This window comes from Camelus dromedarius, chromosome 23, assembly GCF_036321535.1.
Source record: "Camelus dromedarius isolate mCamDro1 chromosome 23, mCamDro1.pat, whole genome shotgun sequence".
In the NCBI taxonomy this organism is placed as follows: domain Eukaryota; kingdom Metazoa; phylum Chordata; class Mammalia; order Artiodactyla; family Camelidae; genus Camelus; species Camelus dromedarius.
Genome location: NC_087458.1, coordinates 16,955,151 through 16,982,993, shown reverse-complemented (window position 1 = coordinate 16,982,993; position 27,843 = coordinate 16,955,151). Strand labels below are relative to the sequence as shown.

At 34.3% G+C, this 27,843-nt stretch overlaps 1 protein-coding gene and 1 pseudogene across 4 annotated transcripts in view; one reads left to right on the top strand and one right to left on the bottom strand.

Annotated features, from left to right (window-relative positions):
* Positions 1 to 300: 300 nt before the first annotated feature.
* CCDC181 (coiled-coil domain containing 181) overlaps positions 301 to 27,843 on the top strand; it is a 27,837-nt gene continuing 294 nt past the window's right edge. Inside the window, exons 1-7 of one of the 4 annotated variants that reach the window (XM_010984478.3) lie at positions 301 to 452; positions 1,082 to 1,113; positions 5,045 to 5,181; positions 7,678 to 8,628; positions 10,808 to 10,954; positions 21,878 to 22,029; positions 23,890 to 27,181. In XM_010984478.3, the coding sequence (XP_010982780.1) occupies positions 5,068 to 5,181; positions 7,678 to 8,628; positions 10,808 to 10,954; positions 21,878 to 22,029; positions 23,890 to 24,052 (1,527 nt within the window). In that variant the 5' untranslated portion in view covers positions 301 to 452; positions 1,082 to 1,113; positions 5,045 to 5,067 and the 3' untranslated portion in view covers positions 24,053 to 27,181. Of the gene's footprint in view, positions 453 to 1,081; positions 1,114 to 4,492; positions 5,182 to 7,677; positions 8,629 to 10,807; positions 10,955 to 21,874; positions 22,030 to 23,889; positions 27,182 to 27,843 lie in introns of those variants that run through there. The other 3 variants (XM_064477963.1, XM_031435819.2, XM_010984477.3) reach the window with 3 other exon arrangements.
* On the bottom strand, positions 13,389 to 13,838 carry LOC135318939 (small nuclear ribonucleoprotein G-like; annotated as a pseudogene).

The window sequence follows — 27,843 nt, the reverse complement described above, 5'->3', positions numbered from 1 at the left end:
ATAACAGAGAAAGATACTTCTAGAAGTTGTTATAACTAAGTCCCTATGTGGAGAGAGACAGCTAGCTACACGTGGGAAAACTCATTATCAAGAGAGTCGTCTTTCCCTAGTTCTTACTAATGGCACCGAGACTTGTGTGAGATGCATGGGTTTCTTGGTCGTCCCCGCGACAACCACAGGCAGGGACGTCCCTTGCCGGCAGCAGGAGGAGCGCCTGGAGGGGCAGGTGTGCGCAGTCTGTCGTCTGCATCTGCGCAGTCCACCGGGCCCGTGTAGTGAGAGAGGCCCGGATGGAGGAGGCGGAGACGCGCCGTTGCCATGGCAGCCGGGTCCCGGCTGCTGTGGCAGCAGGTGCTGGGGTCTCCCTCGCCTCATTGTCAGAGCTTACAAAGAGGAGGAGAGGAGAACTTCCCGGGCCATCTTTGTGACCCCAGCCGCTGCGTCTTACACAGGCAGGAGGGGATACAGAGGGAGCGAAGGGAAGGATGATGCGGAGATATGGTGGGAGAGAGGGTAAAGGGGTAAATGTCTGGCACAGCTGGGAGGAAAGGAGGGTGGAGAAGCGAATGAAGGGCTTTCCTGTTGGCGCCTCATCCTTACGAGTCCGGGGTCCACGGGGCCTGGCGCTGGCGAGGAAGCCTGGTTATTGCGCCTTGCTTCGCTTTGTGTGAGGAAAACCCCTTTGAGGGTAGACAAAAACAAAAAAACAAAAAAAAAAAACCCTCTAATTTTTGTCATATTCCTATGTCTCTCAAAGTTCTCATCTCTGGGAGAAAAAAAAGGCACTCCTTAAATGTTAGCTTCCATGAAGAGGCTAAGGTACTCATTTGGTCGGTGGTAGCTTGGGAGCCTGGATACAAATGGAAATTGCCACCTAATGTTTGTAAAATATTGTTTATCGTTATACCTGTGACAGATTATGATTTTTTTAAAAAATTTACTCATAGGATCACAGTCTTGGCAGGATACAGCAGGAAGAGTGGGCCAGATGGTCTTATGATGTTATTATGGGTTAGCTTTTGCTTAAGTATTTATTTTATATTAAAAGACATTATCTTTGACGTTCTTTCCATTCTCTTAGATTTTAAACAAGCATGTTTTAAGAAGTATGAGGTAAGACTGGAGTCAATGAATTAGATTAAACTGTTTTTGCATGTTTTGAATCCTGAAAGAAAGTTCTGAAAATTATTTGTATATATAGACTTAGTTTAGACTCACACTAAAAGATCTGCAATCACCCACATGGGATTTAGCAGACACACAGGAGGAAGAAATTAATTTCTATTTCTTAACTACAGTTCCTTATTAAGAGGGTGGTTCTGGTGTAAGCCACTTACATAGATTTTTACTGATGATACTTAACTGAAATTTAAATGTGTGAAATCACAGGAATAATAGTTAGGTGATTCAGTTTGTGTAAGATGTATTTTTGTTCCGGCATGTTGATGGTGTACCATATGGCCAGCACCCTGGGGATGAAGATTAAAAGAACTGAAGGGGATTGAATATCCTGTGACGCATTTGAAAAAGGCTTAAGGGACTTGGTAACAAGAGTTTATGATTTATGTTCTTTGTTTACTTGGGAACCAGCCATGAATTTTTTGAAGTTATAGGAAAAGAATGCATTTCTTATTTGATGAACTTCATTTACTTCCCTGAGTCACTTCAACTATGGCTTTTTTTCTTTTTAATTAAGGCATAGTATGATTGAATAATACTAATATAATTAGCTTGTAATTATTTTATTTTTATTTATTTTGCTGAGTCTGTGTTTTAGTTTTAAATTTGAGTTTTCACATGGGTGAGATACTTTGTGAATAATAAAGCAAATCGGAAGTCTTCAGGCAACGATTTATTCACAAGTTCAGAACTAAGTTTTTATAAAATTAAGGAAAAGCACTGAAGAGTTCCATAGAAGTCTTATTCTAACAATTAGTTATGTAACTTAAACATCTTAAGGCATTTATGAGAGGGAAAAATAGTACGATTTATGTAAGTGTTTTGGATCACAATGGTTTTAGTTTATTTTTCATCATCCATGGCACCCTTGCTTGTAATTGGTAGGTAAGCAGACACAACAGCATATATGATTTAGCCTGTCCTGTAGCTTAGGCAGTGATAAATAAACTCACTCTGAAATATTGATTTGGTTTCTTCAGGTCACTTCAAAATATTATTGATCTCAACTTCTGATTTACAAATTATTAAAGCATTAATTTGAGTCCTTTACAAAAAGTTCATTTCCTATTTTTAGTTTAAAAGAAATAAGTATCTAGAAGGAATTATAGTCCAACTAATACAATAGAAATAGTTGTATAATTATCCAGTTGAATAATTAGGTTGAATAAGTAACATTCAGTATACCTAAAACTAACTTTGTCTTGAGAGGGAGAGGGAAGTAATATCAAGAACCACGCAGAGGAAAGATGACCGCTAAATGAAACAGACTTTCGAATTTAATTCTTGAATTTAATTATTCAGACATTAGTAATTTATTTTGTATTAAACCTTCATGGTACTACACATTTATTTTTAAATTCTCTTGCTTTTCATAAGTTGGCAATTATTTGCTAATTTGTATCCTGTAGAAAAGCTAAAAATAAACCTTAAGGGTCATCTAGCACAACGTTTTTCTAAAGCTTCAGTTTCCTTTAAAACAATGCCATTATCCTCTTCCAGGCTATGTATAAACATTTGATTGACAGGAACACAGCTCACTACATGTAAGGACAGGTTTGAAAATGTAAATTGTATCTTACATTGTGCCAGAATTTGCCCCTGAGTTCCTAACCCTTATACTAGTTTTACTATTTGAAATTATGCAAAACCAACCCTCCTTTACATGATGACCATTTAAATATTGTAAAGCGGTTGTCATCGCTCTCCTTTAGGAGGGTTCTATTTTTTAGGCTAACATTCCCAGGGGTTTTAGGATTCCTCAGAATCTGGTTTTAAGGCGTTTTATTCTCATAGCCTCCCTTCTTCCCTTCTTTTATATATCCCTGTCTCCTGGCTTATTAGCCCCTGAATGTATTCCAACTTTCTTTTGTTCTCTAAACAGTAGCAAACTAGATACAGAGCTTCACGTGTTATTTGTACCTCAGGCATAGTCTCAGCCTTGAAGCTCATTTATGTTTTTGCCTTCATCATTCTTCTAACTCATTTTGAACCCACTGTCTACCAAAAGCTATTAGTAGGTTTTTCCTACATAGTACTGAAAAGCCTTATCTCTTTTAGCCATGCTTTCACTATCATTTGATGGTGAACAGTAGCAGGGGAAAAATGTAAATCTTGCATTAGTAAAATTGGTACTAGGTTAGTAGTCTGGTCAAAGGTTTGGGGAGAATAAAGTGAAGCTAATGACCAAAACAAAGTCTGTGGGTATTTATCAAATCAGGCAGAACATCTGTCATTTATATCTTTTAAAATGTGCCTAGATCTCATGTGTTCTTGACATCTGTACTTTCTACTTTCCAAAAAGGGTTTTAGGCAAGTTATTCTTGGTGTAGGAGCAAGAGAAGGCAGGTATAGAAACAGAGTCCCAGTTGTTTGGGCCCCTGAAGATCATATTTCTATAGTTCTTTTGAAATTGGACCTGAAATTCTAAGTCCATTTAAAGAGCATTGCTCTTTTTGTTTTTGTTTACTCAGTAGCGGAAAGTATGCAGATTATTGCTGTATATTTCTACCTTTGGGTATTCATGACAGTTAGACCTACATAAACAGTGTTCCCTCAGCCCTTTACCTTTTGAAAAGATAATGTGACATCAAACTGCCCCCTTCTCTCTCCTTCCAGACCCTTCAGGAGCACGTTTATGTTCAGGCCACACTGGAAAATTCCATGCACTTCCATGCTTGTTCTTTCTCATGCTGTTCTTGTCTGGAATAACTGCTGAACTGTCGTACTCAGTGTTCAAAACCCATCCCAGCCTTCCTTGATATTTCCAGTTTTAGACTGGCTTAGTTGCGTCCTTATTCTTCTTCCACAGTCCTTTATAATATACCTTCAGGGTCAAGGGTAGACCTCAGTGGTAGAGTGTGTGCTTAGCATGCACAAGGTCCTGGGTTCAATCCCCAATACCTCCATTTAAAAAAAAAAAAAAAATATATATATATATATATATATATATATATATATATAAAATATACCTTCATTCCACTTACCTGCATTTTCAATTTATGTTTTTTGTCTACATTTTAAATTTATGTGTTTTGTTTTTGTCTGTCTTCTGTACGAGGGCTCAAGGGCATAGTAATACTGTAATCTTTATATGTATATATAAAATTATAATCTTTATAGGAATATTGTAGGTATTCAACAAATGTTTATCAAAATTGTGTTATATATTCACGCGTGTATATAATATGCCCTCCCACACAAAGACATGGGTAAAGACTTAAATGCTTCCTTTATTTGAAAAATTATGCACAAGAAATTAGCAGGGCTAGGAACTGACCTCAATTTGCTGATAACTTCAGTTTGTTTTCTTAAAAATGACTGAATAAACCGTTTTCACAAACATTTATTAACTTTCATCTGATATCCCTGTTTATTGTCATTGTCTTCTGCTACATAGTTTTAAAAAACCTCTCAGATCACAACTTATGCCATATAAATTACTAGAAGGATTGAGAAACTGAGGATGAGCATTAATATAATCGTTTTTATTTGAACATAAGAAAATGTGAGTGAGACTAAAAAGATGATTCATCAGCTCTGACATGGACAAGGAGTTTTAATGATCGGCAGGGAAAGTGGAAAATCCTTCTTTAAACCTCAGAGAGTCTTCTTATCCACCCTTTTTAGTCTCCTTGTAAATTAGGGTTTCAGGAATTGGGGGTAGGTGGGATGGTTGTTAGGAATGGTTCACCTAGAAAATATCTGGCCTTTGTCTTTCTTTTAGGGTATACAGATATGTTTATTCTGAACATTCCATAATTTGTGTTTCTCTATGTTAATTAGCTTACCATCAACATTAATCTCCATACTCCATACTACCCCCAAAATAGACATAACATCTACCTTATCTCTTATAATCTTATAGCATTATTCTTTAACAAACTGAAAATGGATGAAAATAAAGATACTGATTCGAAAGACAGTGGAGAATATGAAGACGACTTTGAAAAGGACCTGGAGTGGTTAATTAATGAAAAAGAAAAAAGTGCCTGCATAATAGAGGTATATATAAATTGCCAATAGCATTGATAATAAGTATATTAACAAAGTGCTTTGTAGTTCTTGAAGAGTTTCACATATATTATCTCATCTAAACCTCACAAAATTCCTTTGATATACATAAAGCGAGTATGATTATCTCCATCTTAGAGACGAGAAAATTGAGGCATAGAGAGTTTAAATGTTGTATCCTAAGGAATCGGGCTAATTAGTGAGAGAGCAGGGATTAAGTTAGGCACTTAATAAAGCTAAAATTATCATTTAAAATTATAATTTACAAAATATAAATAATATAATTGAATGCATCAAAAGTAAAAACAGTTAATTTCTGCTTTATATGAACTTGGATAATAGCATGAGGTTATACTTTTAATATATATGAAAAATAAAGCAAATGCTCAAAAACACTGTCTTTCAGCAAATATTTGAAACCTGAAGAGTGAATTAGCTCTTCAGGGGAAATGAATATACAGAAAAAAGTAAAGGGTCAAAGACTGAGCCGTAGGAATATTTGTAGGAAAAAGCAGATTCATTAAACATGATCATACACTACTTATCAGACATATAGAAGGGAAATCCAGAAAAATAAACTAGTTTCTGGGTCATAGAAGTTTCCTTCTTTCTTTACATATATATAGTGTGTATGTGTATCTATATATAATATATGTATGTATGTGTGTATGTGTTTATATATACATGCAATTGACCATATATTAATAATTATGTATTATATATAGTTGTATATAATATAAGTCATGTCAATAAATAGAGAAGTAATGAAGAAAAGGACCAAGAATGGGATAAGAATAGGTACCTTTAGAGGGAAAATAATCAGAGTGGCTACAGAAGAAGCCAGGTTTAAGAGACTTAAGTAAAAGACCACAAGGAAACGAAGGCAGCATGTTTTATATCACAAACTTCTTTTAGTTCCCGCTTGCTTTCTTACACAATGGGATAGACGATATTTGAAAAAGGCAACAGAGTCAAAAGTGAAGACTTTTCTACGATGGCTTTTACATGGGAGTTTTATGCATCTTTAATAGAATAATAATCAGAGTGACTAGCCATAGAGATACCCAGAGATACTAATGCTGAACACCAAGGTCTTATGCCTGGAAGGGTAATAGAGTTAGAGTAGTGATAATGGTAATTCATTGTTTTATTTCTTTATTCAGCAAAAAGTAATGATCACCTACTGTGTGTCAGAGACTGGTCTAGGTGCTGGGGATATAGCAGTGGTCAAAACAAAGTGTTCTAGTGAATCTGGTTCATTCCAGTGGATTATTACAATGCCTTCTTTTGAAGCTGGTAGGAAGTATGGACGACAGAGCTTGAGATGGGGATGAGGGTCGGGGGAAGATTTCATTATAAAAAGTGGTAGTTTTATTATAGTGGGTTTTAGAAAGAAGTGAAAGCCAAAGGAATCTTCAGAAACAGGTACTGTAGGAAGGAACCCCAGAATCAAATCAGGCTAAAAAGAACCACTATAATACAGAGGTCTTATTTAATCTGAATTATTTGGTAGTCATTTTAGGGGGCCAGGTTTATTTCCTTATTGGATGTATAGCAGTGTTGTACAGGTTAGGAAGAGGAGGCTGTCAAAAATGATGACTGTTATCCAGTAAAAGAGGAAGATAATTTTAATGGGTTTAAGACAGTGAGAAATAGTAGCTCCCATATAAGTCTTTCAGGAGAGAGAATTGCCTGAGAAAGAGAGATAAATTAAATATTTTAGGTGCACTTTAAATATCAAAGTGTTTGATAGAGGAGGATGTATGTATATGGGAGAGATGCTAGTTAAGAAGCCATCAGTTAGAAACATATGTGGAGAAAGGTTTTGTAATGTAATAATAACAGCTTATGGTTCATGTGGCATTAAATTAAAAGAAGTAAGACCAAATTATGATGGTGTTTAACATAGATTATTGGAGCCTCTGAAAATAGTTGAGGAAGGAAAATCTGATCCAGAGGTAAAACTTGACTTGAAATTTGGGTGTAGGTCCTGCAGAAAATAGCAATAATAATCTGAAAAGATGGTAAGAGCTTCAAAATGATTAGTATTTGACCAGAGGCAGTGACTTCTTAATGGTTCTGGGGAGAAAGATACTCTTTTTGAAAAATACAAATATTACAAAGAGAAAACATTTTAAAATATATTGTTCTGAAAATGTAAAGGGAATAAAATTTTAGAGAGGGAAGAATATTAAAATAATATTGTGCTATTTGTAGTTATCTTTTTATATATTAGCATAAAATTTAAAAAATATCAATATAGTACTTGAATATCAAATTCAAATTTAGAGAAGTGCTTTCCCCTTGGAATGCTCATAAATATAAGTTAGAAAATTCTGAGTGAAGTATGAGCAGGAAGCATGTTAATTTTCCCATTCATAAGATAAATCACATGAATATGAAAATCCATTTTGGATTGTCTATGTATAAATGGACAAAGAGTCTCAATTTTTATTGAAAGAGAATCTCACCTCTCTTTTTTTTCAGATGGCTTGTGGGAATGAAGAGAATATTAACCAAGATTTAAAAGAGAATGAAACAGAAATCGAACAGAGCAACCAGCTTTCTGATCCTGACAAATCTTTGAAGGATGAAGTATCACCAAGAAGAAATGACTTCATTTCTGTACCAAGTATTCAACCTTTGGATCCCATATCAGATTCAGACAGTGAAAACTCTTTACAGGAATCCAGACTGGAAAGCCAGCAAGACCTGGAGGAGGAAGAGGATGAAGAAGTAAGGAGATATATTATGGAGAAAATTATACAAGCCAACAAACTTCTACAAAATGAAGAACCTGTGAATAATAAAAGGGAACGAAAACTCAAGTTCAAGGACAAATTAGTTGATTTGGAAGTTCCTCCTCTTGAAGACACTGATACTTACAAAAATTATTTTGAAAATGAAAGTAATATGTCTGGAAAACTGTCACAGTTACGTATTTCCAATGAATTTGGGCAAGAAAATGTGCTCCTGCCACTCACTGATGGAAATGGTGAAGAAAACAAGGATAGGAAAATACTAGTAGAGAGAGATGGAAAGTTTGAACTTCTGAATTTACAAGACATTGAGAGTCAGGGATTTTTGCCCCCTATTAATAATGTTAATAGTACAGATAATGAACCTCAACAGTTGTCACCCAGATCTTCCAATTCATCTGTCAGTGGAGTCAAGAAGGAAGAGCCAATAGCAAAGAGTCATGCTATTTCTCACTCATCAACAGAAGAGCCTCTGGCTTACATCCCTCAGCCACCACCCAACCCCATGACTCATCCAGACTCTGCTGCCAACTCAGATAGAAGTAAGGGGAATGGAAAATCTAATCACAGGACACAGTCTGCAAATATATCTCCCGTGACATCAACATACTGTCTTTCTCCTCGACAGAAGGAACTGCAAAAACGGTTAGAACAAAAGAGAGAAAAGCTAAAGAGAGAGGTGAGACCACAAATGGGCATTATATTGAAAGTAGAATATGTTTTCATGTTTTATAAATGCAGTAGGAATTGAAACAGTTCTTTCAATTATTGGATATATTTGCTTGCTTGTTTTGTCTGTTGTTAGATTAAGTGGTTAAGTGTTAAGAATGTATATTTATATAACAAACACCACGATTACCTTTGTCCTTTCTTGTAAGGATCACAAAAGCATAGTGATGAATGACATATGTTAGAGCCAGAGATCTCAATGATGGCTTCATCCGAGCTTTTCGTTCTAAAGTTGCGGTTCAGAGAGATTAAGTGACTGCTGAAAGTAATCTTGATAGGCGAGAATCAGATGTCAGATGGAAAAATGAAAAATGAAGGCACAAAATGCTGGGTTTTAGGAGGCAGTAGGTAGAATTAGATTATAATTCTCTGGGGTGTGTGTGTGTGTGTGTATTTCATATATCGCTCATGCCTGCTGATGGAAGACGTTTTCACATATTGAGCTGTGGGGAAGTCATTCTGGCTTATGTATGATTTGTCTTGAACTTTATGCTAAGACAGCCTGTCTTATGGCCTGTCAAACATACATCATAGATATGTTTTAACCATTAAAACAAAGAAGAATGTATTTACCAGATTGTTTAGAATGTCCACTTTGAAGACAGGATAAATGTTCTCCCCTTTCCCATGACACCAATGCTAGTACTCCTTTGAAGATGAGATTCCCTTCCCAGACACCAGGGTCATACTGATTCACTGTGTAATTATTCATCTGACTCTTTTGAAATCTTGAAAGAATGTACCCCTGTCATGTTTGATGTTTGTTCTTTGTTCTCAAAAGATCTAAATATAAAATTTATTCTTTGATAAATTCACATTTTCTATAATGTAAGCTCCTTTAGGGCTTAGGAAATAGTATATAGGTATTTAAAAAGATATTTTATGCTGTTAATTGTATAGAATTGTTTCTTTCCTTCCTACATTTTATTCAATCAAAAAAAAAAATAAAAGGGCTTCTTGCTATATTGTCAAAATGCAAGGAAAGAACTCTGATTTCCATTTTTTGAAGACAGTTTAAGCATGAATTTATAATTTAGTTTATTAAAATGCTAAAGTTTTAGCATTAGAAGAGATTTAAGAGCTTGTTAATGTAACTTCATTTAATAGATGAGAATTCTGAGTTAAGGGGTTTGCCCAAATGGACACAGTATGATGGCAATATGATTGTTCCTCAGGTCTCCTACTCCTAGCTTAGTGCTGTTCCCACTGTGACATGCTGCTTTGCTCCCAGTAACTATTTCATAGCTCTTCATAACTGGTTTAGGTACCTTCCTTCAAGGTAAAGTAACTCTCTTTTATAATATTAGCTGAATAATTCAGTTTAAAAAATTCATTTTGTTCTTATTATCTAATTGAAAAATTTTCTGACAGCAAAAATGTTACTTTATGAGTATACACTAGTTGAAAATATTTGTAGAAGTTATAATAAAAAAACTCAAACACATATAAAGTCGCAGTTAACCCCTATGTACTCAGATCTCTCAGATTTAGAAGTCACCAAGACTTTGGCATATTTGCTTCATCTCCTCCTTTTTTGTCTGAGGTATTTTTAAAGCAAGGCCTAGACAACACATCATTGCTCATTTGTACACTTCAGAAATGACTGTACACTTCACAGAGAAAATGATTATAGGATTTTGTTTTGTAAACACAAAGTCATGTATCACAATTAACAAATTTAACAATAATGTAAAAATGTTTCAGACATTTATAGTGCTATAGACACCATATAGTGCTTCTAGAGCATGGTGGTTTCTTTTCTTTTTTCTTTTGCAGTTTGAGGAGTTCAATACCAAAAGTAAACTAGGAAGTGAAGGAGAGATCCAAGGATGTATGCATTGTACATTTGTGTAATTGTAGACTTTGTCTCTGCAATTTAATTTATCTAGAAAGTCTTTTTTTTTCTAATCAAATTATAGGCCTTTTTTTTGTTTTTTGTTTTTTGTTTTTTGTTTTTTGTTTTTTGTTTTTGTTGTGTGTGTGTTTTTAGGGGTAGGCCCAATTTTCAGATGGAAATTTATAGGGGCAGGGAATCCTAAAGTCAGATCTCAAAATATATTTCTCTGCTTTGATAACTCATGTAATTTTATTGACTTTTCATTAATGTCTTTTGGTATTTTTTCCACTAGGAAGAACAAAGGAGAATAGAAGAAGAGAAAGAAAAGAAAAAAGAGAATGACATGGTGTTTAAAGCATGGTTGCAGAAGAAGAGAGAACAGGTTATAGAAATGAGGAGAATTCAGCGAGCAAAGCAAATCGAAGACATGAACAGTAGAGTAAGTAAAACTTTTCTGTGAAAAGTTCATACAGGTATGAAAGCTTAACTTATTTACAGAAAGGAATCTGATTATCAGACTAAAAATCTATGGAAGAAGTAGGAAAAGTGGTCCAAGAACTACCTTTGCAAAAATGCGAAAGATGTAACATGCAGATAACTTTACAACTAAATCTAAGAAGCCTTGTAAAAATCAAATAATTCCTATTTAACTCAAACGTTTATAGCACAGAAAGTGGAAAACTACAAATTCATTTTTTCAAGAGAGTAAAACTTTGATATTCAAGTAAGACAAAGATAGCACACACATACACGAAACCCTACAGACTGGTCTCACTTAAGAATAGATGTATAGAAATCTTACGTGAAAACTAACAAATTAGAGACACCGAATTATTTAATTTTTTTTAATTTGGAAATATACAGAAAACCCAAGATAAAGTAAAAAAAAATCATCTATATCCTCACTATTAAAAAATGTATATAAAGTAAAAATGAAAAATTCAACCCTATACCCTTCCAGGCTCATCTCCCAGTGGTAACCACTTTTAACTGTGTGGTGCAAACCCTTCTGGGTCTTGTTTGTATTTACATCTTTACATGACAAAAATTTATTACACAGTTTTTTTTTTCACTTATTCATCAAGGACACATTTCTAGGTCATTTCACTTAGATTTGTCTTTTCAAATAGCTGCATGATATTTTATTGTTCAGAGGTAATTTATTCAATTATTCCTCACTTGTGAATATTTTGATTGGTTCCAATATTGTTCTGTTAAATTAACAGTGCTGAGTGAACACATGCATTCTGTAGGACTACATCAGTATTCTGTAGGAGAGCTTCTTAAGAGTAGAATTTATGACTTACTGGATATCCAGAATGAAAGTTGTGGTTAAATATGCAAAATTAGCTTCCTAAATGGTTATTTCAATTCATAGTCCCTTCAGCAGTATGTAAGAGTGAATGTTTAACACATCCTGTCTAACATTGTATGTAGTTTATTTTCTTAAATTTTCCTCAAGTTAAAAATATACGAGTGTGTATGAGCATGTGTATATTCTGTGAGTTTTTTATTTATAATCTTTTCTTTTTTTCAATTTCATTTTTCTTACTGCATTGTATATTAGGGATTTTAATCCTTTGTCTATTATATCTGTCATAAATGTATTCTCTTAGACTGACAATATATTTTTTACATTGTTTATTATGCCATTTGTAGAAATTTTTAGCTTTTAAAAATCTTAGGATGGGCAGTACCTTTTCAGGTGAGACACAAAAACCACAAACTAAAAGAGAAAATATTGAGAAATTTGACTACAACTGTATAGTAAAATAACAGTATACTATAACCAAGTAGGATTTATTTTAGGAGTGAAATTAAATGGATCAATAACAACAAATCTATTAATATATTCAGTATATCAGTAGGTAGATAAGAGAATATATGGTTATCTTAAAAGATATAGAAAATATATTTATTAATATTTACTATAATTTAAGTTTTTCTAATAAAATGTGGATTACAGTATAAATACTATCTTAGGAAATGCTATAGGCATACCCATTAAAGTCAGAGACAGGTAAGTCTCCCCTCTATGTTAAATAATTTTATTCTGGGAGTTCTATCCAACTTATTAAGGGAAAAGGAAATGAGGTGTAAGTATTAGCAAAGTAGTCTTTTGTATATAAACATACAAAAATTCATAGTCTTTCTATATTACAGCAAAACCTCATAGAAAAACATAAAAGGAAAAGGGATTTAGGAATATATAAAATACTTTGAGCTAAACAAGAATGTGTAGGACCTCTGTGGAAAATATAGGACACCTTTGCGAGGGACCAAAAAGATGGCTTTGATAAATGAAAACAAATATAATATTCCTGGATGGGTGGGCTAAACATTATAAATATATGAGTTGTTTGCTAAATGAAAACAAATATGATACTCCTATAATATTCCTGGATGGATGGACTAAATATCACAAAGTTTTGGGTTCCCTCAAATTTATCTTTATATTGAATGTAATATCCGTTAAAAATTGACTAGAATTTTGAAAATTGTTGTCTTAATTTACATTATTGAAGCAAAACTTTTGAATTTTCCAATTGAAAAAAATGGGCAATAGTAAGCTTACATATGAATAAATATGGATGGCCATAGTATATGAAAAAAAGATGCAAATTTGATATCAATCAAAGAAATCAAATCAAAATAAAAGAAATGCCAATTTAAAATTTTTTATGTATTCAGTAAATATTTTTTAACTGCTTACTATATGATAGATGCTGTTCCATGCACAGAATTGTAGTCCTGAGCAAAATAAGTCTGTTTTATAGAGCTCATCTAGTAAGGATGGAAAACAAAATTTTTTTTTAACTATTACAGAAGTTTATTTCACAAAAAAGATTCAGTAAGAAAATGTACATGACCTAATTTTAATTGCATTAAAAGGTGGAGAAGAGGGGACACGTGGAAGCAGTTGATTTCTGTGGTGAACATAGCCATTGTTCATACTCATTCCGAAGCTTCTAACATGATGATATTATTTCCTAGTATTACCACCATTCCAGTGTTGTTCTGTTGCCCACTAGTTGCTGTCTCCACACAGTCATCTATCACAAGATTCATAAAGGGATCAAATCCCCAAAATATTTGTTGGACATGTCTCCCCACTATTTAATTTCGGTGATAACTTCTTGTCCATAAATTTCTTCAACTTGGGAGGGTGAGCTTTGCTCATCATGTCCACTCAGCAAGCTCAAAAGATGCCTCCAAATACAGTCTGTGTTGTCCCTCATGCTCCAGCCCCCCCAAATTAATTCTAAATACAAAATAAGTTTTTATAGTGATGAATGCTATGGAAAAAAGGAGCTATGAGAGATCATAATGGGGGAAATAAATGTATATTGGTAGTTCAGGAAAGAGTTTTCTTTTTTTCTTTTTCTTTATTTTATTTTATTTTTTACCAATAGAAAAGAGTTTTATTTGTCTATTTCCCTTTTAGTTCCAATGGATTTTGCTTCATGCATTTTAAAGTGTTGTCTGTATGCATTTATGAATCTGTGTCTTCCTGATGAATGACATTTTGCATTATGGAATGCCTTTCTAATCTTGAAGTCTACTTTGTCTGATGTGAATGAAGCCAAACTAGCCTTCTTACGCTTATTGTTTGCATGTTGTATCTTGTTTCATATTATACTGTCAGTTTATCTGTCTTTATACTTGAAGAGTTATTTGTGCAAACAGCATACATTTGGATCTCCTAACCCAGGAATTATTCTTTTAATTAGAGTTCATTATATTTAATTGTAATTAATGATATGGTAGGTTTTAAGTTTACTGTCTTGATATTTGCTTTCTATTTTTTCCATTTGATTTTAGCTCCATTATTCATCTTTTTTCTACCTTCTTAATAGATTAATCAAGTATTTAAAAATACTCCATTTTATTTTCTTATTGGCTTTTAGCTATAGTGTTTTGAAATTTTTTTTAAGTCATTGCTCTAGGGATTATAATATGTATATCCTAAATGTATCAGAAATATATTATTTTTGAAGGATTGTTTTTAAATTGAATATGGAATTTTGGGCTGACAGGTTTCTTTTCCCTTTTAGCACTTTACACATGGTGTTCATTTGTTTCCTAACATTCACTGTTTTTAAGCAGAAGTCAGTTCTTATCATTGTTCCCTTGTATGTAATGTTCTTTTTTCTATGGCTACTTTAACTTTTTCTGATGTGGATTTCAGCAGTTTATTGTATATGCAGCTTTCTTTGAATTTGCCTAACTTGAGCTTTGCTGAGCTTCTTGGATCAGTAGGTTGGTGTTTTATACCAAATTTGGGAAACTTTTGGCTACTATTTTTAAACCTTTTCTGCCCCATTACCTTTCTCTCATTTTCTGAAAGTCCATTTTCACACATGATAGAACACTAGCAGCTATGTCACATGTCACTAAGGTTCTGTTGGTTAAAATGTTTTTTCTTTGTTCAGTTTAAATAATTTCTATTGACCTGTCATCAGGCATTGACACATTCTTCTGCAGTGTCCAGTCTACTGTTAAGCTCATTCAGGAAATTTTGGTTGTTTTTTTTCGTCTTTTAAGTTTCTATTTTTTTGTGTGTGATTTTTTTTAGATGTATTGAGATATAATTAACAAATAAAATTGTAAGATAAAGTGTACAATATGATGACTTGATACACATACACATTATGAAAGAATTCTCTCCATTAAGTTAATTAACATATACCTCACCAGATATTTACCTCCTTCCCATTTTGGTGAAAAGATTTAAGTTCTACTCTATTGACAAAGTTAAATTATGTAAAATAGTGTTATCAACTATACTCACCATGTTACATATTAGATCCTCATACTTTTTTCTCCTTATAATGTAAAGTTTATACCTTTTTACCAACCTCTTCCTATTTCTCCCAACCCCCAGCCCCTAGTAACCACCACTATACTATTCATTTCTATGAACTAGACTTTTTTTTTTAAACTTTTTTTTATTGAGTTATAGTCATTTTACAATGTTGTGTCAAATTCCAGTGTAGAGCACAATTTTTCAGTTATATATGAACATACATACATTCATTGTCACATTCTCTTTTGCTGTGAGCCACCACAAGATCCTGTATATACTTCCCTGTGCTACACAGTACAATCTTGTTTGTCTATTCTACATTTTGAAATCCCAGTCTGTCCCTTCCCACCCCCATCCCCCTGGCAACCACAAGTTTGTATTCTATGTCTATGAGTCTGTTTCTGTCTTGTATTTATGTTCCTTTTTTTTTTTTTTTTTTAAGATTCCACATATGAGTGATCTCATATGTTATTTTTCTTTCTCTTTCTGGCTTACTTCACTTAGAATGACATTCTCCAGGAGCATCCATGTTGCTGCAAATGGTGCTATGTTGTCGGTTTTTATGGCTGAATAGTAGAACTAGACTTTTTTTTTTTTTTAAAAAGATTCCACCTATGAATGGTGCCATGCAATATTTGTCTTTCTCTGTCTGGCATATTTCACTTATAATAATGTCTTCCAGGTTCAGGTTCAACCATGGTATTGCAAATGATAGAATTTACTTCTTTTTTTAAGGCTGAATAATATTCCTGTGTGTGTGTGTGTGTGTGTGTGTGTGTATGTATCTCATTTTCTTGATCCAGTCATTCATCAACAGACATTTAGGTTGTTTTCATACTTTGGCTATTGTGAACAACGATGCAGTGAACATGAGAGTGCGGCTGTCTCTTTGAGATAATGGTTTTGCTTCCTTTAGATATATACCCAGAAGTGTGATTATTGGATCATATAATAATTCTATTTTAATTTTTTAAGTAACCTCCACATCCTTGCCAGCATTCATCTCTCGTCTTTTTGATAATAGCTATGCTAAGAAGTATGAGGTGATATCTCATGGTGGTTTTGATTTGCATTTTTCTGATGATTAGTGATACTGGGCACCTTTTCATGTACTTGGTGGCCATTTGTGTATCTTCTTTGGAAAAAAAAGTCTGTTTAAGTCCTTTGTCCATTTTATAATTGGGCTGAATTTTTGTTTGTTTGTTTGCTTTTGAGTTATATGAATTCCTTGTATATTTTAGATATTAGCCTCTTATTGGAAATGTGGTTTGCAACTATTTTTTCTCAGTCAGTTGGTTGCCTTTTCATTTTGTTGACTATTTCCTTTGCTGATCACAAGCTTTTTAGTTTGATGTAATCTCATTTTAAAATTTTTGTAAATGTTGCCTTTGCTTTTGGTATAAAATCCAAAAAAATCATTTCTAAGAACAATGCCAAGGAGCTTATCCTCGATGTTTCTAGGAGTTGTACTGTTTCAGGTCTTACACACAAGTCTTTAATCCATTTTTGAATTGATTTTTGTGTGTGGTGTAAAATAGGGATCCAATTTTATCTTTTGCATGTGACAGTTCAGTTTTACCAGTTCCATTAATTGAAGAGACTGTCCTTTCCCCATTGTTATTTTTGGTTCCTTTGTTGAAAATTAGTTGATCATATATACATGGATTTCCTGATTGTTTTAAAGTCCAAATGTGTGTAAATCATAATAGCTATGTCATCTCAGGATTTGATATAGGAAAATGGGGCATGAGAGGATGGCCATGTCCTGGGTCTTGGACAAGTCCCTGGAATGTGCCCCATCAGGTGAGTGTCCTTGGCTTTGTACAGGCAAGAACTCAAGAGTGAGCCATAGTTGAGCAAAAGTATATTTATTCAGAGAGATACATACTCCATAGACAGAATGCAGACCTTGTCAAAAGGCAAGAGAAAAGGCCACAAGGTGTGGAGTTGTTAGTTTTTATGAACCCGGTTATTTCATATGCTAACCAGTGGGAGGACTATTCCAACTACTTTGGGGAAGGTTGGGGATTCCCAGGAATTGGGCTGTCGCCCACTTTTTGACCTTTTATGGCTAGCCTTGGAACTGTCATGATGCCTGTGGGAGTGCTTGCTATTTTGTATGCTAATATATTACAATGAGTGCATAATGAAGCTCAAGGTCTACTGGAAGTCAAATCTCCTGCCATCTTGGGCCTCAGGGTCTATTGGGAGTTGACTTTTCTGCCATCTTGGTACTAACTGCTGTGTCATTCCTTTAATGGCTGTTCCCTGCCCTCTTCCCTCTTGTCTGATATTGACTACCTTTTTCTATAGATCGTGAATTCTCTGTATGTCTGGTGATTTTTTATTGTGTAATAGACTGTATGACTCTTTAGTTGTAGGGAGTCTGGATTACATTATTTTCCTTTGAAAGGTATTAAGTTTGGTTCTGATAGGAAGTTAAATTAGTATTGGATCCTCTTGATCCTGTCAGACATGGCTCTATGCTTTATTGTGATGGGGTCTGTTTAGGTTTTGTCCTTAGTTCTAGGGCGTGGCCCTTGCTGTAGGATGTGATCCTTACTCCCAAAGCAAGGCCCCTCTGTGGTTGTATGTGGGTGCCAAAGGACTCAATGAAGTATTCCCACTCTGACTGGACTGGGACTCCAGTGTCTCCCTCTGTGCAGCTTCTGTCGTCTTTATCACTCACAGCAGCTGCTCTCTGCTAGAGCTTCCAGAGCCTCACTCTGTGCCTGCACAGCCCAGTCCTTGCCAAGGCCTAAGGGAAGCCCCTACACAGACTTCTGGATTCTTCTTCTGCATGGCTCTTTTGTTTCCAGCACCCTGCCCTACACATCCAACTGTCCCAGTGGCCCCAAACTCCCGTTTTTCCTCATAAGCCCAGTAAGATTTTTCACTGCTCCGTGCTAAGGCTTCACCTGCCTATGTTGTGGTCAGTGAAATGTCACTGAGAGCTAGGGTGAGCCTGGGGCTTATATCATGCATTTTTCTTTTCTCAGCAAATCACAGCTGCCACATGTATTTTGTCTAGTTTTATAGTTGATTTGAGTAGGAGGTTAAGCCTTATACCAGTTACTCCATCATGGCTGGATGTCACGTATATATGTATGTATGTATTCTTTTTTCAGAGTTTAATCTATTGGTAATGATTTTTATAATTTATCTTTGATCTTTAAAGTTCCTTCTGTTTTTTATATTTTCTTTTAATTTCTTTCTATTTTGGTTCCCCCTAATATAGATAATCATTTGCTATTACCTTATGCAGTGATTTCATGGACAGCCTTTTAAATTCTGCTTCAATTTACCTTAAATTTTAAAAACATATTCTTTAATCTTTATTAAAGTAAATATAACATAAATGGAGATTCTGATTCTCCTTTGAGGAAGATAAGGGTTTTGGGATCTATGTGCCCTTTTCCCCCTCATCTTTTTTTTAAATCTGAGAGTATCATTCTCATCATTTTTCATTAAAACTTAAAAAAAAAATGTAACCCTGCAAGCAACATTTAAAAGTATTCTTTGTATTTTTGAATAGATAATACAAACATATAATTCAGAAATCAAAAAGTACAAAGAATTTTCTCCCACCCAATTTTCCTGCTTATAAATTCTCCTTTTCCAGTAACAACCAGTGTTACACCAATTTTTTGTGCTTCCTCTCAAGGATATTTTCAACAAATACGTAAGCATGTATGAATATAGAATCATACTCTATACATGGATTTGCTCCTTTACTTTTCACTGAATATTCCTTAGAGATCATTCCATATTGGTATGTATATGGAGCCTTTAAATAATTACATAGTTTTCTATTATATGGATAGATCATAGTTTATTTGATCATTACCTTATTGATTATTATTGAAATTTTTCTAATCTTTTGGTATTATAAACAATGTTGCAGTCATTATCTTTATATATATATTAATTTGCAAATATAAAAGTTTAAATGGAGGATACATTTGAGGAAGTAGAATTGCTCAGTATTCCTTTTTAAAATTTTGACAGATATTGCCAAATTGCTCCCCAGAGTTATGCCACTTTGTACTTACTCTCATCAGTGGTGTAGGAGAGTGACGATATCCCTACACCCTTATTAAGAAATGTGCTCATCTTTACCAGTCCGATAGGTAGGAAATGTTATTTGATTGCAGCATTAATATCAGTGAGACTGAACATCTATGAGCTGTTGGAATTCTCTTTTCATAGAAAAATCCTTTGTCAACTTTTCTGTTGGGAATATTTGTCTTTTCTTTTTGGTTTACGGGAACTCTTATGCATTATGAAAACCAAGTCTTTGAGAGATTTGCTACATTACATTGTTTGTTTTTATTTCCCTTTTTTTGTGATGCAGAAATGCTTGCTTTTATATGGTTTGATATAAAACCATAAAAGAAATCCTAAAAAATTTTTTAAACAATCATTTAAAGCATGACATAGTATTCAGTCTGTGAGCAAATTCTGTCAGTTCTATACTTAAAATACATCCAGAGCCCCACCACCCTAATCCAAACTACTTTGTCTGTTGCCTGGACTGTTGCAAAAGCCTAATAACTGGTCTCCCTTCTACTTGGCCTGCAGCATCCCAGTCTGTTTTCCATATAGCAGCCAGAGCAGTGCTTCTAAAATGAACAGAGTGTGTCATTTATGCTTAGAAACCTTCAGTGGTTTCTCATCTCAAAATAAAATCCCAGTTTCTACCCTAGCCTCCAAGGTGGTGCATTATCTGATCCCTGTTACTTCTCTGACTTCATCTTCTACCACTTTCCATCCACTTTGCTACAGCTTCACTGTGACTTCTTTGCTATTTGTTGAACCTGCCAAATATAATCCCTTCTCAGATCCCTTATTGTGTTACCACTGCTTAAAATACGTTTTCTCAAGACTTCCCATAACTGGATCCCACTATTTCTCTAAATACCATCTTTTCTCTTCACTTCTCCCATTATTACTCTCTCCTTACCATACTTATCTTTTGAATCTGACATGTCAATTGATCATATATTTTCACCCTCTTATCTAGAATAACCCTGTCCAATACAACTTTCTTTGATGATGGTAATATTCTATATCTATACTGTCTAATAAAGTAGCCACTAGTCACAATGTGGCTTTTAAGTACTTGAAATGTAGCGAAGACTGAGACATTGAATTTTAAATTTTATTTAAGTAGCTACATGTGACTAGTGGCTACTGTGTTGTACAGTGCAGATATAGAATGTATGGGAAAGGGATGAGAAAGGGAACCTTGGTTTTTTTTTTTTTTTTCACTGCTGCATCCCAGTACCTAATGTGCCTGTGGATATTCTATGCAGTAGATACTCTGTAAATGTCTGTTTAATGAACAAATAAACAGCAACACCCTTTAATCCTGTTCATCTCTGAATTCTTAATGCTTTTGATCTATAATTCTGAATTGAACAGTTTTTAGTCATCTCCAGACATTCCCAAACATTAGATGTTTAGCAGCGATCCTGTAGGTCCATGGAACCTCCTCACAAAGTTTTGCATTGTACGTCAAAGATCCTAAGTTGCATAAATGATATAAATTAGACTGGAGCATACTTGGCGATGTGGGTGACAGATAAAGGGAAATGCAGGGTGTAGGAGGTGGTCTTTTCTATCACAGAGCTCATATTTGGTGACAGTATTAAATGAGTGCATCTTTTCCTTTTATGTTCTAGCCAGGCATCCATATAAGGAGTCATGCTTTTCCCAAGGCTGAAGAGCCCCCAAATCTCTCCCTTTGCTCTCTTTACCCTCTCAAATTAGAGCTCTTTCAACTTTCAAAAATTTCCTGAAGATAGTACCCATCACAAAGTTTGAAGAACCACACAATACGCTACTCCCACTAGCCCGTTCTTGTGCCAAAATCCTCATGGCTGTTATACTCATGAGAAAATTCTTATGGTTGAAAACCCTTATTGCCACCCTCCATAGTAATAATTATAGTTTTGTAGATGGGCTTGCAGTTAGATGCTCTTAAAACTTAGAAACAAAGGTAGGAATTTAAAGAAAGTTTGAATAACATAAATGTTGAATCATTGATTTTCAAATTCCATGGAGCTTCCTTTAGGAATTGATACCAAGACCTTAACTCCACTTGTACCTCCTATCCCCAACCTTTCCTCAGCCCTGTTTCATATGTTTGTGATCTTGTGCGAAATTATTTTATCTTATTTTATTTTATTTTATTTTATTTTATTTTATTTTATTTTATTTTATTTTATTTATGAGCTAAAGGGCTCAACTTTGAAAAGTTTACAGATCACTGCATTTAGACCTTCTTCATTTATTGATGACCTCAATAAGACTTTTGACAGAAGCCAGAGGGCAGTGGGTTCACTGTTGATTTTTCTGTTAGAAGAGTAATCAGTGTTGACGATTCAAAGGTCATATATTTGGTTTGGATGCTTGGAGTGCAGGTAATGAGGTTGGTTCTATTATGAAAAATTGGTACGTGGGACATGTATTCTCGTGGGGTCCTATAGGCAGGGCCTCAAAAAGTAGTTCTGGTTTATTTAAATTAAGCAAAGCTTGTTTTCTAAACAGCAGGAAAACAGAGATCCACAGCAAGCTTTTCGATTATGGCTTAAAAAAAAGCATGAAGAACAGTTGAAAGAAAGAAAGACAGAAGAACTACGAAAGCAAGAGGAATGCTTATTCTTCCTTAAGGGAACAGAAGGCCGTGAGAGGGCCTTTAAGCAGTAAGTCAAAGGCGGGGCATTTCCCTCTTCCTCAGGGTCATTTTAGAAAGTTATATAGTCAATAAAACTTAAGAAAAAATTTTATCTCTTACCTTACATACCTGTTCAATTTTAAAGCCACACTTTTAACAATATATGAGAAAATCTTTAACTGGACACTTTACATAATAGCTTTACCATTCTTTCAAGATATTTTTCAATACTAAAATTGTTTCTTAGGCCACCAATGTGATAACTTTTGATAGCCTACCTTTGATTGATTGATTTGTTCATCTCTAGAGAAATTAGCCAGAGATTGGTTACAGCTTCTCCTACACAGTCCTCAGAACAACTGAATAAAGAGTTGCATTTACCAATAAATATTTTTTCTGTAAAGAAAAGCAATTAGTCTGAGGAGGAAGATCTGTTAGAGACTAAATGAAAAGGAGATTTGGGCACGTATTTTGATAATTTAAGGCAAACCTGACCCCTTTTCAGTCTCCTGGGTAAGAGTATTACATGGCTTACTCTGAGGAAGCAGACCTGGCATCATAATTTTGCCAGCAGGACTTGTGAAAAGAGGGAACATTGTGTCCAGTTGTTTGAAGCTCATTTCTTTCTTTTCTTTCTTGCTATTTTTCTCTTTCTTAGTTTTTCTCTTTTCTTCCTTTCTTTCTTTTAAAAAGATTACATACATGTATCCCTTTGGTATAACAGACACAGTAAAGGTGCATTGTGGGAATGGAAGGGAATAAAGTCACGTTTGCATCACCTCCAAATCACTATTGTTAGCATCTTAGTGCTTAACTTCTAGATATTTCTCTGTACATATACTTACAATTTTTAAAATATAAATTGAGATCAATTTATATTTGTATATACTGTTGTACAATCTGCTTATTTTCATTGATGATCTCATCTAATACCCAGCCGATAACCATTTTTTCCCAATTGATTCCTAAAGGACTACAGTTAATTTGCTCAAACTAATATCCAATTCAAGATCACATAACATTGGATTATGAGGGTTAAGTCTCTTTTATTCTAAACAGTTATCCAGTTGTTTAGATTATTTCTGAAAAAATTATGTATGTACACACACCACATACACACTTTCATACCAGAGATGTTAAGTATACAGTTATTTTTGATGTTATTTTACCTAAGAAAGCTTTATAGACATACATTTTGTAAATGTGAACTCTTCCTTCACCTTTTTTGGGGGGTAATTAGGTTTTTATTTATTTATCTTTTTAATGGAGGTACTGGGGATTGAACCCAGGACCTTGTGCATGCTAGGCATGCACTCTACCACTGAGCTATAGCTTCTGCTCTTCCTTTACCTTTTTTATGTTTTTAATGCTTAGGCTTATTTTTCCATTTTAAGGAAGAAATATTTTATGCATTGAAAAGCGAGAGCTCTGTAATTTCTCCACCAAGAAGAGCAAGGCACCACTTCTGCATGTCGGTATTCTGCATGCTGGTTAAGTAATGTTTTAGAATACAGCTAGTTGCAAAAAATAAGTCATTTGGAATCTATCAAATACTGATTTGCTTAGAAAATCATATTTTGAAAAAGGATAGGACCTATGTCACATGTAAAATAGTATGTTTATAGCTTTAAAAAGCTTTTTTGGTTGGCAGTTTCATTTTAAGACAAACTTAATTTCAAACATTTGATTCTAAATGTGGCTATGCTTTCTTATGTGAATTTGGTATAAGCCTAAAATTTTTTAAGTTAATACTTCAATCATTTGTATTGTGACCAGAACATTTCAATATAAAGAAATCTAATTTCCCTTGCCTGTAGTAATAATTTTATTGCATGAAGAGTGTATTCAGGTTGATAGTCACCAGATCTGATTATGTCTCTTTCTACAGATGGCTAAGAAGGAAACGGATAGAAAAACTAGTGGAGCAACAAGCTGTCAAAGAAAGAACTAGACAGCTCCGGCTAGAAGCAAAGCGTTCTAAACAGTTACAGCACCAGCTGTATGATATGTCAGATACCAGATCTTTTCGTTTTACTGATCACTACAACTGAAGGTATCTATTAAATACTTCATTTGGAAGCTGCTATCCTTAAAATTTTGGATATCATTTCTTGTAGACTGTGTGCTTTGGTCATACCCTAAATTATGGTAATGCTATTTATCTTTTGGTAATGTTGATGGTGAATTTATCTAATTTTTTTAATACTAGAGGAAAATAAATTTCTTCTCTCACAGTGTCGTAATGTGTTATACCACTTTTTATTCTATGCAAAAAACTGAACAACAAATGAACTCTACATTCCTATACTTATAAATTATTTTAACATTTCTAGCTGGAATGAAAAGAAAGGGACAGATATCTGTTCTAAGTTCCTATTATCATTTAAAAAAATACAATAGAACATTTCATAAAGCCGGAGTGATGACCTCTTAAACAAGCCTGGCTCAAGATCTTGTACAAAGTCCTATGTATGTAACTGTGAATCTGAGTAGCTGTGGCAAGCTAAGCAGTAGGGTAGGCCTACTTCCACGTGTTCTTTTAAAAAAAGAGATAGTAACAATTATGTATACTACTTGGGGAATGTTAAAAAATTAGCCAGCTCTCACTGAGAGTTTGTAATGTACCTGGTATTGTTATAACTCTTTTACATAAATACTTTGATCCAACCTTATAACAACCGTATTAGTCTTGCTTTGCAGATGAAGAAACTAAAGTATAGAGGTGAGCAGTTTGCTCACAGACTCTGACCTGTATAATTGTAAAGTCCTTTCTCTCAGTTATATTATAAAGCTTACATACGTTGGTAGACATTTGTGAATATTTAAGACTATCCAGGACTCTGATAGGTGGAGGAACAGTATCGATACGTGTAAGAGCATTTAAGGAGTGGAGGACAAAGGCAACCATAGGAGAGTGGAGATAGGAGTTCTGTTAAAGCTTCAAAAGAAAATGTTCATATCATCTGGGTATTTGTACCTTAATCACTTGACCCTAAATTCGAAGACACAGAGAACTATTCAAACCTGCCTCAGCTTCTTAGAGCACTTTAAGCATATACCAGGCAATTTAATATTTCATTATAACTAGTCTTGTGTTGCTTAAAGGTTATCCTTAATGTAAGAACCAATTTGATACTAAAATATTACACAGATTTTTGCCAAAAAAAAAAAAGGCTGTTGGAATTTTTATAGGGATGGCAGTAAATCTGTATGTGGATTGCTTTAGACTGTATTGCTATCTTAATAATATTGTCTTCCAATCCATAAGCACAGGATGTCTTTTCAGTGTTTTGTAGTTTTATGTGTAAGTCTTTCACTTACTTGTTTAAATTTATTCATAGGTATTTATTCTTTTGGATTCTATTGCAAATGGAATTGTTTTTGTAATTTCTTTTATGGGTTGTATACTCAGAACACATAGATGATTTTTGTGCATTGATGTTGTACCCTCCAACTTTGCTGAATTTATTAGCACTAAATTTTTTTGGTGCATTTTCTGGAACTTTCTATATATAGGATAGTATCATCTGTGAATAGGGAATAGTTTTACTTCGTCCTTTCCAGGTGGGATGCATTTTATTTATTTAATTTTCTTGACTGGTTACTCTGGCTAAAACTTCTAGGATAATGTAGAGTGGTAGTGGTGGAAGTGGGCATCGTTGTCTTGTGCTTGATCTTAGAGGAAAGCTTTTAGTCTTTGACCGTTGAGTATGATATTAGCTGTGGGTTTTCCATAAATGCCCTTGATGACTTTGAGGAAGTTCTGTTCTTATTTCTCTATTCTACTTATTCCTATTCTTCTATTGCTATTTTTCTGAGTGTTTTTATCATGAGAGTTTGTTGGATTTTTATCAAATTCTCTTTCTGCATCAAATGAAGTGATAATACGGGTTTTCTATGTTCTGTTAATGTGATATATTAACATGAGTTGATTTTCTTGCATTCCAGAGACAGACACCACTTGGTGGTACATAGTCCTTTACTATGCAGTTGCATTTGGTTTGCTAGTATTTTGTGAGGGTTTTTTCATCTTTATTCATGAAGAGATCTTTTTCTGTAGTATTCTTTTCTTGTGGTGTCTTTATCTGGCTTTGGTATCAGTGTAATGCTGGCCTGATAGAGTGAGTTAGGAAGTGTTTCCTGTCCCCTCCTCTTTTATTTTCTTGAAATGGATTGAGGAGGATTGGTATTAATTCTTTAAATAGTTGGTAGAATTCACCAGTGAAGCTACCTGGTCCTGGGCTTTTCTTTGTTGGGCGATTTTTTTGTTTTTTAATAGACTTTATTTTTTAGAGCAGTTTTAGGTTCGCAGCAAAATTGAGCAGAAAGTGCAGAGCGTTCTCGTATATTATTTGCTCCTCCCTCCTTAAAACCTCCCCTAGTATCAGCATCCCTCACCAAAACGGAACATTTGTTGCCATCAATGAACCTGCATTGACACATCATTATCACCCAACATCCATAGCTCACATTAGGGTTCACTCTTGGTGTTGGGAGGTTTTTGATTACTGATTTAATCCCTTCACTTGTTGTAGGCTTGTTCATATTTTCTATTTCTTCTTGAGTCCCCACTCTCATTTCTGATTTTAGTTATTTGCATTTTCGTTTTTGCTTGGTCAGTCTGGTTACAGGTTTGTCAATTTTGTGGATTTTTTCCAAAGAACCAGCTTTTGGTTTCCTCGATTCTCTTTTGGTTTTCTAATCTCTACCTTACCATCACTCTAATTTCCGTTGTTTTCCTTCTGCTTGCTTTGGGTGTGCTATTCTTTTTCTAATTCCTTGAGGGGTGTTGTTTGGTTGTTGATATGAAGTCATTGTCTCTTTCTCTCTCTTTTGTTCAGTTAACTGTTATCTTTATTATTACTATTGACACTCTCAAATCAACAGTTGCAGAAGTGTGCCATTAGTTTGGGTTACGAGAGTGTAGGTATAACTTCTTGCTTCTGTTTTTAAGTTAGTAAAATATATGTGAGATTGATCATTTTGACTATTTTTTAAATGTAGAATTTAGTGTCTTTAAGTATATTTATATGTTGTGCAACCATCACTTATCCATTTCCAGAATTTTTCAGTATCTCAAACTGAAATTCTATCTAATAAACAAAACCTCTCCATTCTGCCTTCCTTTAACCCTGCAAAACTACTGTTCTACTTTCTGCCTCTGTGAACTTGATTATTTCAGGTACTTGATTAAGTGGAATCATACACTATTTGTTCTTTTGTTTCTGATTTATCTCAGTATAGTGTTTTAAAAGTTCATCTATGCTGTAGAATATATCAGAATTTTATTCTTTCTTAAGGCTGAATAATATTCTGTTGCATGTATATACCACATTTTGCTTTTCTACACATCGATCAAAGTACACGTGTTACTTCTACCTTTGGCTATTGTGAATAATGCTATGAACATTAGTATACAAATACACATCTAAGTCCCTGCTTTCAGTTCTTTTGGGTATCTACCTAGAAATTGAATTGCTGGATCATAAAGTAATTCTATGTTTTTTGAGGAACTTCCATACTGTTCTCAATAGTGGCTGCACCATTTTACATTCCCACCAGTAATGAACAAGGGTCCCAATTTTTCCACATCTGTGCCAACACTTGTTATTTTGCTTTATTGATAACAGCCATTCTAATGGATGTGAAGTAATGTCATTTTGCATTTCCTTAATGATTAATGATGTTGAGCATCTTTTGATGTACTTACTTGCCCTCTGTGTATCTTTTTAGGAGAAATGTCTATTCCTTTGCCCATTTTTCAGTTGGGTTGTATTTTGGATGTTGGGTTGTACTTCTTTATTCTGGATATGAGACTCTTAATAGATACCTGATTAGCAAA